At 44.1% G+C, this 12669-nt stretch overlaps 1 protein-coding gene across 8 annotated transcripts in view; it reads right to left on the bottom strand.

The window, feature by feature from the left end:
- Positions 1–3270: 3270 nt before the first annotated feature.
- Positions 3271–12669, bottom strand: part of Parp11 (poly(ADP-ribose) polymerase family member 11) — a 37935-nt gene continuing 28536 nt past the window's right edge. For 7 of the 8 annotated variants that reach the window (XM_027428356.2, XM_027428352.2, XM_027428351.2 and 4 more), the window contains 2 exons: positions 7600–7751; positions 3271–5883 (listed from right to left, as the gene is read on the bottom strand). In XM_027428356.2, the coding sequence (XP_027284157.1) occupies positions 5567–5883; positions 7600–7751 (469 nt within the window). In that variant the 3' untranslated portion in view covers positions 3271–5566. The remainder of the gene's footprint in view (positions 5884–7599; positions 7752–12669) is intronic. The other variant, XR_003487457.2, reaches the window with a different exon arrangement.

The following is a 12669-nucleotide window of genomic DNA, read 5'->3' on the forward strand; positions in this document are numbered from 1 at the left end:
AAATGAATGTGATGGTTGTGGAAAATTTGGTAAGATGTCTGCAACATGCAATGACCACAAATTCGTTCAAAATCACATGTGTGAGGAACCTGAGGTTCTCTGGACATCATATATCATCACCACAGCTCCTGTTCTACACCCAGCATCACACTTCACAAGGTGTAAAGCTGATTCACCATGAATGCCAGCAAGCACTGCTTGTCACACCTCAGCTGACATTTGAGATGTTGTACATTACAATGCTCTTTTTAAAAATGACTTTGTATGTATGGGTACTATGCCTATGCATATGTATATGTACCATGTGCCTGCTGGTGCTGACTGGAGTCAGAGAAGGTTGTGAGCTGCCATATGGGTGCTGGGAATCAAACCTGAGCCCTCTGGAAGAGCACCCTGTGTTCTTAACCACTGAGCTATCTCTCCAGCCCCCTCACAGGACCCCTTCTCCTCTCTCATACACCCCATAGTGTTACACAAAGTTTCCTGAACTTAACAGAAGCATGATGGCTTAATTTATAGACAACTAACACTTTCACTATTTTCCTACCAACACTGTTCAGCACATAGGCCTTAGAGTGGTATGTCTTTGGATAGGACTGTGTTAGAATGCTTAGAATGCTTAATTTTAAATGTTTGAGTTACTGACTTGAGTTCATAAAAAAAAAATCATTAAATACTTTTTTGCATTCAGACACAATTTCCAGCAATTTCTGAAATGGCTCTAAACAGATTTCTGCCATTCTGTGCTCTCCATCTATGCAGAGTGGAATTCTCAGCACTGATGCTTATAAAATCAAAATATTGATCAACTGAATATTGCTACAGATGCTTCACATCCTGCAGTACTGAGGACTTAGCCCAGATTAAGTTCCCTATGGAAAAATAAACACATCCATTTGTTAGTATATACATTTGCTTTTGTCTTTAGTAAATGGTAAAATTATATGTACCACAAAGAATTTTAAAATAAATTTCTTCATGATTGTCATTACACATTTGTTTTATATGCCTATTTAATATGACTATATACCTGGGGTTGCCTAACATTTTCTTGGATAAGAAAGAGTGGTGAGCAGACAACAGTTTTAAAAGTCCTCCCTGGGGCTGGAGAGTTGGCTTTGCTTTAGAAGCATGTGCAGAGGACTGGAGTTCAGTTCCCAGCACCCAGGCCTGACTGAAACTGCCTGTAATTCCAGCTCCAGTGGATCTGATACCGGCACCCTCTTCTGGTCTCCTTGGGCAACCTGTACACCTGTGTGATCATACACACACACACACACACACACACACACACACACACACACACACACACACACACACACTTTTTTAGGATCTTTCTGGGATAGGTTAACCACCACCTTTGTGCCAGGTTCTCCAGATTGCCAGCAACTGTCACCTTTGGCAAAGGTGATGCTCCGGCTGCATGCCCACCCTGCTAACATAAGGGTACAGACCAGATTCAACTGGTTCTCTGCCTGACACCGAGCTCTGAACCTGAAGGGCATGGGAGGACTGCTGAGTGGCAGGGTCTGAATGAGACCCAGGGCAAGCTGCCTTCTTCCTACTCCAAGTCCTTGTCTGAAATCCTGTCCCAATCCAAATCAAAATGCATTTAATGATTTTTTAATGAACTCAAGTCAGTAACTCAAACAGCAATATTTAAAACCAAGCATCCTTCTCTGCATGCCTCATGATGCCTCCAGCTCTATTTTCTTCCCCAAACTGGCAAATGCTCCTGTCAAGCAGACAACACCTAGCAAAATCCAGCTGTGGGCTCAGAGCCTTTGCCTTTTTCTGCTTGGTTTTTCATCACTTTCACCTCTGCCCTCTGGTGAGTTACCCAAGGTCACACTAAGTCACACAGTAAAGCCAGAAATAAAATTCAGATTAGCTGGCTCCCAAATTGGTACCTGATCTAGGTGGAGGGAGCAGGTTTACTGCTGACTCTCTGAGAGTCTTAATAAAATGTAGGGTTATAAAGCCTCAGTATTTAAGAGACAATGCAACATAATAAGACCCACAGGAAAAGGTATTTTTAAAAAGGGATGGAAAAATACAAGGCAAGCCATCTGGATTTATAATTAACACAGCAAAGCGATTTGAATTCAATTCTGCATTGGGACTCTGTTAAGCTTCAGAGTCGGTGAATGCCAAGGAAGAAGCAAGCAGCCTGCTGTCTGATGGCTCGGTACAGGGCACAGCAAAGCTCGGAAGCTACAGGAAATACTAATGTCTTTGGCATAAAACGCATGTTCTGCTCTCATCAGAAGCCACTTGAAAATGAGCAAGACCAATGCTAAATTCCAAGTTACATGGCTGCACAGTGAGAGTTAACTGAAAGCCATGTCCCTATAGCCTGCAGCGCTGAAGAGCGGGAGCCAGGCAATTAAAGCGGAGAGGAGATAAAGGACAGGAAACTTAGATCAGTCGCTGGCAGAACCTGCTGTCTGGTGTTGGAACCCCATAGGCACACTTCCTTCCTACCTGAGATGGGGCAAGCCAATGTCACTAAGGGAAGGGATGGAGTACAAAACGGAGACTGCCTAGACCCCCTGGAGCTCTCTTGCCTGGGCTACGTACAAAGTCTGAGGTCACATGGACTATGCAGTAAGACATTATCTCAAAATAAATAAACAAACAAAATGAAGATGAAATGATTAAACAAGATCCCGTTTCTCCAAGGAGAGAAGGGAATGGGAAGATGCACACTGCAGGGACAATGGGTGATTACTTCTTAGGTGTAATGATCTCTCCAAACATTCCAGGGGAGCCAGGAAAAGCACCTATGACGATGGTATGCTTACCATCAACCAAACCTCAACCGGATTTTTATCACAATGATGCTTACTATCAGTTGAGCATTTAGACAGGAAGAGACACAGTCTTAGGGGGTTGAAAACCCGGCCATAGCCACAGGTAGGGGTCCATCGTGCTGCCCTTTGTGACAGCTGGGAGTGCTAGCGAGTAGAAGTAACTGGCACACGCCCAGAACTAACCCTCTGGGTAAGGATTCTTAAGGGAAGGATGATGTAGCCACCATCCTTGATCTGTTCACAATTGCTAACAGAGCAGAGGACATGAATTCATCCTCAGGTTATTTGATCAGTCATTGCTCAAAACAACCTAAACTAGGATCAAGAGACGGCCCTGGAGTGAGATCCACAGGAGATATGGGCAGCAAACTCCCAGTGAATCTATGAAGATAGAGGAAAACTCCAGTTGGAACTGAGACCCAGAAATTAGAAGCGCACACACAGTACACACAAGCAGTCAAGGCCTGATACAGAAAACTTTAATCAACAATTGTGGCAACAATACACACAGACATTAAATATCAGAATTCTCCATCATCACCGCCACCACCACCAGTCTAGAAATAAAATGATCCATTAATCTGAACCATTCCTGGTGGGAGATAAAAGAGATTTAGGAAAATGTTTTCCAAAAACATATTTCTTTTACCCCATCTAGACTCCACACAGAAAAAAGACAAGTTTGTACTCAAGGGAAGTTATCCAGCCAGCTTTGTAGCACAGCTCATCACTATGAAATGGCTTCCCTTACTCTCCCCTCCCTCTGGATTGATGAGCAGAGGAAACGATGCTCTACTATACACTTACCAGACAGAACAAGTAAAAGTTTAACGTGAGTGAATTCTATGTTATTATAGTTTAAAACATGTATCAAAATCACATCTTTTTTGTAAAGGGGGCTGGCAGTCCAACAACAACAACACCAGGCTTCCTTAGGGCAGCTCTGTGACGTGCCCTGCCTTCCTCATGCAAGCCAATGAAGGAGATAGACTGTACAGACTGCCTGCCTTCTCAGTCACCTTGACACGGATATACAAGTCTATAAGAAAATAACCCCAACTACAACAGCCATTCCATTCAAGTACTGAGAGAGTGTGCGTGGAAAACTGGGGGAGACAGGCTGGAAAGAAGGACTTCAATACTTTGCATGAACACAGCTGGAGCAGACTGCTCGATCCTCAACACTTAATGACTCTAACACTGGTGTTTTGTTTTGGTGAGCAGGTAGGCAGTGTAGCCAATTTGCTTCCAGGCACTTTTGCAGTAACCACTGTTGATTTTAAAATGTGTATTCTCTATCCTTTCTTAAACCAGTGGTGGACCTATACATCGGAGCCAGGAAGTCATTATTGCCACAGTGCCCCCAAAGTATTGTGCATACAGTTTCCTGTTTATGTACAACCCACTGTACAATTATATAAGGGTATAAGGAAAATCTGGTGATGGGTGAAACTGAAAGGTTCGCCGTCCCTCATCCTGTCCTACATATGTATTATTTGTAGATGCTTCCTGATTGAAATGATTGAAGAGAATAATACAGGCCTGGGCACCAGAAGCTAAATTGTGCTCATGTTCTCTCAGCCAAAGCCGGATGGGGATAACAGAGACAAGATGCAGTATTAAGAGTTAGGAAAGGTTCTGGGTACTGCTTGGGGAGTGATCTTTCCCATGAGGAGTCACAGGAAAAGCAATGCTGGGAGGACAATCAACACCTAGACAGCACTGTTCCCGGGCGTTGTCTAACCTCTGCTAGAACACCGACGGGCAGGAGGCTGGTGCACGTCATCTTCAGGACAGCACAGCAAGCAGGCAGAGAGGCACACAAAGCCATGAACACAACTCTGCGTGATACAGCTGCTCAGGAGCTGGGAGCTGTCAGTCACTACTCTAAAGAAACCAGACATCTTCCCAGCATCCCATGCTCTCCATAGCCATTTAACACGAGGTACCCAGCTACTCAGACATGTGGATCTGAGGGGTCACCATGGAACAGCTACATGTGTGTGGGGGCGTGGACAGAGATAAAGCCTCTTAGAAATGATCACTGCAGGGCCTGGAAAACAGAGAAAATAAACATCTTGGGGCTGGGACCACAGAGCAATGGGGTCTAAACTGTGAGCTAGTGACCACTGGCAGCCATGGTCAGCTCAACTGTGGGAGGTAGGTGAGAATGGTGTGGCCTGCTCTGGGGCTGCAGCCCGCCTTCCTGCAGCAGTGGCAGCAGGCTCTGTCATGGCCTCTCTCTTCTGCTAGCTGGTCTGCCAACGTGGCAGAGCTGTCTGTTTCTTTCCTCTTGGAGTATCAGGGGCTGTCTTAGGGTTTTAAAGCCCCCTTCAGAAGACCAGCAAAGGGACATGCTCAGTGACAGACAACACTGCCAAAACTCAATTTATAAAGGGCCAGTTCTCCTAATGGGGAACACAAAATAAAATCGTTTGACCTCATCACAAATGTGAACTTTAAAGACCACCTGGCCTTGGTAATGAGACTCAACCCATTCGGTTTTAAGTGGCATCTCTCATTGCTATATGTCAAAATGGCAACAGTAGAGATCTTTAACAAAACTGTAACTGACAGAAACAACAACATATAACCAACCTGACAGCCAGTACTTCTTTATCTATGGAGCGGCCTTCTTTCCCGCATCTGTTTCAAAAGTACCCAATATTTATACTTAGCGGATAGAAGACAGGGGGCCAAATCCTCCTGCAACGAGAGAGCAAAGCTTTGACCACTGAGCCTGGGAGGTGGGGTCAGTGAAAGTCTATCAAGTACTCGGGGTAGATCTGGTTGGCATCAAACACCACAAAGATCTTTGGGTTCCAGGTGTCATCCACACAGCTGTCATACAAATTCACATAGCTCCCGTCTTTGGAAGGAGGTCTCATGTATTTGGAGTCTCCATTTATGTAATCCCCAATTAGCACTCGAGCAAGAAACATGGATTTATAGGTTCTGAACAGGTGTCGCTGCTGCACGCTGACCCCATGAATCTGGAAGGTGTTACCATGCTTGATGTCATCTTTGCAGAAACGACTGGAGTACGCAGCATCTCTAGCGAAATAGGTTCCTTCAACAGAAAGGGTCAAAGTTACGTTGGAGAAAAGACGAAGTGCAGGGGACAACATTCTAACTGCAGGGACAGCAGGACAGACAGGAGTCATACCCCAGGGACAGATGTGGGACCTCCTCCTCTGCACACCTAAACAACAGGACACGATTCCCTAGGGAGGCAGCTGTGGGTGTACCAGGCCTCACCAGAGCCCTCCTGTGCCCTGGACAAAGTAAGTGCCAAACCTGGGTTTCCAAAAGAGAGCTTGCAAGGAAATCCAGTAAAGGAAACACAAACCATTCTGCGGTGAGACATGTGGCAGGTCTGGGTGTCACTGAGACTATCACCCCCCAGTTGTGTCCTTTCTTGGCCTCCTCCCCGCAGCCCTCCCCCAGCACCCAGCATCCAGACAAGCTCTGCAGAGTACGGCTCTGCCCGAGGAGCTCACACCCAAGAAGCTGCTGATTATGACATGGGGCAATCCAGAAGTAACTCTAGAACCAGGACTCACACTCAGCAATGAGATTCTGAGGCTGTACAAAGCTACTGCTGTGCCTTGGCTCTTCAGTCTCCCTGGGGCCCGTGTGTCACAGGCTTAGTCTTCCGGGAGCTTGGTGCCAATGAGAGGTGCAGGGACTTTAGAGAGGATACGCCCTTAAAGGGGATTATGGACCACAGACCTTCTTCCTCACAGTTTTCTCGCTCCGGCTGCCAGTTCATTTTATATGACATACTCTGCTGTGATGGTCAGCCTCAAAGCAAGCTCCACAGTGCCCAGGGAGCACAGACAGAAATTTCTGAAACTGTGAGTCAAGAATCTTTCCTCTTTTGAAGCCATCTTGGGTGTTTTGTTATAGTAAGAGGAAGCTAATGAGCACATCTATTCCTGCCTGAACATTCCAGAACACTGTCAGTTATTATCATAAACACTCAATAAAGCAGCCAACTCTCTAGAAATGACTGACACAATCAATCAAGTAACTAATTCTAAAAAAAAAAAAAAAAAAAAAAGGGGACATGAATTGCAAAGTCTCATAACCACCAATCTTGATAGAACTGGTGTCAGACTTTTCTGACCTCTTACAGCTGAAGTGAGCAGCCTTTTGAATACTTATCCTTAAATTAATTCACTGCTTTGAAATTAGCACCTCCTAATCCTCAACAGGACTAACTGTGAGAACAAATGTCCGCCCCTTACCCTCCTCAGCAAATGGCTACTACCCCTTACTCTCCTTGGCTCTCTCCCTATCTGCTTGAGCCATGCCATGGAGTGGAGACCTGGGACTTGCACAGCCTCAGAAATAAGGTGGAGTTTTGCCCATTATTCCCTTCAGTGCATGTTGACATTCTTATCTATCATTTTCTAACAAGCAAAACCAATCAAACAAAACACCAAAACCACTAGTCACTGTACTTGAGTACAACTGACATGTCTACTACTCTGTGCATTAGCTATGGAGCAGTTCACTGTGTAGGCTTATCCACAGGAAGAGCTGACTCAGACACTACAGATAGGCAAGGCTTTAACACAGGCTGCCACATCAGGATGACCAGAACCCAGGAAGCTACTGAATATGGCAGATGTGCAAGTCTCACTTCCACCCTGTCTGCAACTCAGACTCTGGTAACTTTTAGCTTCATTACTCCAACTCTGAATCATAAAGCAACCAATTTTCCCGAAAGAGAGGGAACTCTCCCCTGTGACTGAACCTGGACCTGAGATTCAGATATTACCTTTGCCAAACACAGCGCCATGTACACCATTGATTCTCCAATCAAAGTTGTGAATGCAAATTGCTTCCACAAATTCACTGCTGGTGCCATGAAACAGCATTTGCTCATTGATCTGAGGGACACCTCTCTTCTTCTTGAGCTGAGCCTTTTTCCTAAAATCACAAAACATCCAGATATAAACCACAGAAAAATATACCAGTGAGTGATATCTATTAATTTAAAATGCTAAAGGGCAAAGTTCAATAGAAAGGGTGAAACAATAATATGAATCATATAATATAAATGAATAGATAGAGCAATTCTAGCAAAGAAATTGTTTCAAATGCTCTTGAATACATAAAAATCATCTCATCAAATATAACAGCTACCAGCTAGGTGTGGTACTTAATGCCTGTATTCCCAAGGTACAAGAATCAGAGACAAGGCTATACTAGGCTTAAAAAAAAAAAAAAGGTTAGCCTAGGTTGCATGAAACGGTTTCAAAAAAATGAACAAAACAAAAAGAATAGCTAGCATCAACATTGAAGGCTGAAAAAAGACTGGGCATATAGCTCAGTGGTAGAGTGCTTGTCTAGCAGGTGGGAAAGCCTGGGTCCCATCCCCAGGACTGTGGAACAAAGAGAAGAGAGGAAAGGGGGGTGTGGTGGGGGTACAAATGATTCTCTAAAGCTGCTAAGCGTCACAGATGGCTGCAAATGAGACTATAAACAAGTAATATAAAGTTCTTCCATAGTTAGACAAAGAATTCTGTCTTTGAGCTGGGACCACATTTTATTCTGTATCAGCTGACTGAAATTTGAAGTTTACTGAGCATGAAGCCCCAGTTTAACATCTTCTCAGTGAACAAATCCTCAGTGCATCAGCGATGGCAGACTGTCCATATTAATAACAGAAAAGACAAAATGAAAAGCCTAAAAAGCTGTCATAGAAAAATGGCTACTTAGCTATTTACATATGAAAATTAAAAGTAGGAGCCAGGTATAGTAGAAGTTGTTTTTAATTCCAGCACTTGGGAGGCAGAAGCACCAAGATCTTTGTGAGTTTGAGGCCAACCTGGTCTACACAGTGAGTTCCAGGCAAGCCAGGGCTACAGAGTGAGACCCTGTCTCACAAAAATAAAAGTTAAATGTAACAAACTAGGTCTAGGTGCACTGTAAATATAAAAGATAATAAGCCTAAATAGAATGTTGTAAAAATCAATGTACTTCTCGAACACTGTATATTATACAGATATACATACCCATGAAGTAAGAACACAACACTATAGGCAAGAAAACATCTCCTTTTGGGAAGAAACAAGAATGGGATGGGTTGGAATAAGGCCTTTGCCTTTATCAGAGATGAGAGATAAAGACAATGAGCCAAGCGTGGGAATGTCAAACCTAATGATGGGAGTGTGGCATTCGGAAGCTATTTGCTGCATTTTGGGTTTTGAAATGTTTTCCCAAAAGGATATTTAAAGTAGCACACCCCCTTCCATCTCTGCTATCTCACCTCAACTGTGTCAGAGCCTTTCCTTAAAACCGTAACATATGTAAATACAAAAGCACACTCAGAACCAGTAAGTGGCATTTATAATTAAAGAGCAAGGTTCAGTAGGAAGGCAGAGGCACAGAACTCTTCTGTAATATGAACCACAAATAGAGAGGAAATCGGCTTTCTGGAAAATCCAGGAGTTGTTTCAATCCAGTGTGGAGGACTTGTTAGATCACTCTGTGATCAACACGAACTGCTACAAAGTGCATCCATCCCAACAATGAACTAGAATCCAACTCCACATCTACTGACTGACCTGTGACATTCCTCTAGACACACAACAGTTTCTTCTCTTTTATAAGATAACTCCACAGATAACTGCCCCTAAAAAAAGCTATGAACAATTCCCCCAGCTTTGTTCTCTAGGAAATACATTTATCTCCCCAGCTATTCCTCATGCTTTATAAAATCTCGAGCCCCTTCTCTACAACAAAACATCTTTACTTAACCAGAATTTGCTGGGCAGCTCTTAGTTTACAAACACTGGTGGAAACAGTGTTTTACAAGCTGTAATGACTAGATTCCATTCTAAAAACCAATATATTTGGGGCTAGAGATGGCTCAGACATGAAAGCACTTCCTGCTCTTGCAGAGGGCTCAGGTTCTGGTCCTAGCACTCTACCAGGTGATTCTTAATCACTTGTAACTCCAGGTCCAAGTGCTCTAATGTCCTCTGGCCTCTAAGGGCTTCTTACACTTGTGATGTACATACATTCATGCAGACACAGACATTTGAAGAAGATGCTCACTTGACATTATGTCCCAGACACAGGTTAATGTGAATCATGGTTTGGAGTGTGCAATCTCATAGGTATCATAAATCATGGGTAGAGTCTGCTGTGGAATATTCCTTTACCACGTGTGAATATGTCTCTGTGATTGGCTTAATAAAGAAGCTGACTGGCCAGGAGCTGAAAAGGATAAGGTTAGGGGGAGAGCCACAGAATGCTGGGAAGAAGAGGGGCAGAGTCAGAGGAGCCACCAAAGAGACACAGAGGAGCAAGACGTGCTGGAGGACAGGTAAAGCTACTACATGGCAATATATAGATTGATAGAAATGGGTTAATTTAAGTTATAAGAACCAGTTAGTAATAAGCCTGAGCTATTGGCCAAGCATTTAACATTTATATTATGTTTTGTGGTTATCTGGGAGTGATTGCTGGGACACAGAAAAACTCCACCTACAGTCTGGCACTGAGCATCGGCAGGCCATGAAACACTGCATGGCTAATGGAATGGAGAGAGCACATACACCAGGCAGAGGCAAAGCACAGTTAAGGTTTACAGCTCTACTAACACACCCAGGAAATGTGGGCTCACAGACCATGCCTTTGGTTTTCCAGAAACCTAATTCTTGAGTTACATTTGCAAAGAAAGACCTAAGACTACAGTAAATGCTTCCCAAATCCACCCACTGGATCAGAACACATTCACTTCTCCATCTACACAAAGTACTGTGGCACCCAGCTCTCACAGACGTCTTAATAACCCCATTCTCTAAGGATCAAGGTTCCAGAAATCCCAGTCTCTGGCCCACACACTGTCTCAGAGCAGCAGTGTCCCCAAGCTCTGGACTGAGGACATTCACCTGGGTTTAGGCTTCCACTCCAGATGAACATCATAAATACCACAGAGCCAGGGGTTCTGTGTCAGCGGATCTGGGTGACTGATCTCTCTACATGTTAGGGAGCTTCAGAGAGGGCTCTGATACACAGCCAGGCCAGCCATCTCTTCTTGATCAAAGCCCACATCCTTATCAAGACAGGGGCTCTCACTGCTCTAATGCTGTGGCTGCTCTGACTGCCCCAGCCATCTCCACCTTGCTGCTCTCCCTCCACCTTGCTGTCTCTCAAGTAAGTCACACGCAACTCTTCTTGGATTCCTCCCTCACATGCTCCTCTTTTACCTTCGGCTTAACCCTGTGTGGAAAATCCTAAGGCTCCTGGCTCTTCTGCCCCACTTCCCACAGCGGCCACTTAAATCTCTCCTTTTTCTATCCCTCATATGTACGTCTCTCCACAGTGCTGCACTGACTTAATGCACCACACAATCCGAAAGCATTAATGAGACTGTAGGCTAGCCAGGCTCTCACCTCTACAGAAATCTAACTGGACATGCATACCTCTTCTCCTGGCACATGGTCACTGAAGCTCATCCTATCATACCTCTTTCAGAATTTCATCAATCAGCTGCTCCCCCCTTGTCCTGTCTTCTCACCTCTCCTTTTCTGTTTCTTCCAATTATAATGTTAACCATTAAAAAATAATAAACCATAACAAAACAAAAATATTCTTCTCCCTACTCGCTTCCCTATTTCCTCTCCACCTCCCAGTGCCAAACTTCCTAAAGGAGTTGTCAAACTTTACACATGCTACAACATCCCACATTGCTTTCCCTTTCGTCAAGGTTTATTGCAAACCCCAAGGACATGCCCAGTGAGCATCTTCTCTGGTACTTCTTCAGGATGTGACCCTTTAGATTATTCCTCTAGTTCATTAGCTTTTACAACTCCACATTCTACTGGTTTCCTTTACTCTGCTCATCCTCTCGAGTCTGGTCCTCTTTTCTTAATTTATATACACATACTCTGCTCACTTTATCATTCCTGGTTGTTAGCACCTCATTACCTTCTAGCATCCATCAACAGTCTAGATCAACCTCCTAATACAACCATAGAGTATCGGCTGTTACTCCCTCCCATGGTCTCTACAAAGACCAAGTCTCATGTCTATCCATATTCCTTTAGTTGAGTAAGACAAAGAAACCAGGATTTGGGAGTGGCCCTGCCTGTTTCCCTCTCTCACCTAGTATACACAGAGAATCATATATCAAGGCCTATACCTTACATCATCAATACCTCCAAACTGTAGCAAGCACTTCTTTGGTTGAAAGGCTCCCTGAAGTGTCTCGGTTTAATTACAGAAACCATTTCCTAAACTGCTCCAAGCTGTGATTCCTTTACATGAGGGCTTCTCAACCTTAGTAGAATGCTATTTGGGGAGGGAGAGATTGCTGTTGCAGAGGCTAACCTGCATTTTGTAGGATTGTCAGCATCCCTGACATCTATCCACTAGATGACAATAGTCCCTACACCCCACCACAGGACAATCAAAAATGTCTCCTCATCACCAAATGTCCCTGGTAGGAAAAATCTTTAAAGTTTTTCCTACAGTATTGCCTAGTGAATTATCATACTAAATTCTCTCTCTCTCTCTCTCTCTCTCTCTCTCTCTCTCTCTCTCTCTCTGCTAAATTCTCTTTCTCTCCTCCTCCTCCCTTCCTCCCTCCCCGCTTTCCCCACCCCAACTTCCTCTGTTCACTGTTTCAGAAAAAAACAAACAACAATAAAAACACAACCAGTTTGGCTTATAAAGTGCTGCATGGAAGGCGCCTGCTAATTTTAATTTATGTCTGGACAATTTGACTCAGAGCTATGAGAGAAGGTGCACAGTCAGCCAGAGGCACTATTCCTACATACTCACTTCTTGGCTAGGTTTCTAGTGCTACTCACCTATGTCCTTTTATTTGAAAGTC

Source organism: Cricetulus griseus, chromosome 8 (genome assembly GCF_003668045.3).
Source record: "Cricetulus griseus strain 17A/GY chromosome 8, alternate assembly CriGri-PICRH-1.0, whole genome shotgun sequence".
Lineage (NCBI taxonomy): Eukaryota > Metazoa > Chordata > Mammalia > Rodentia > Cricetidae > Cricetulus > Cricetulus griseus.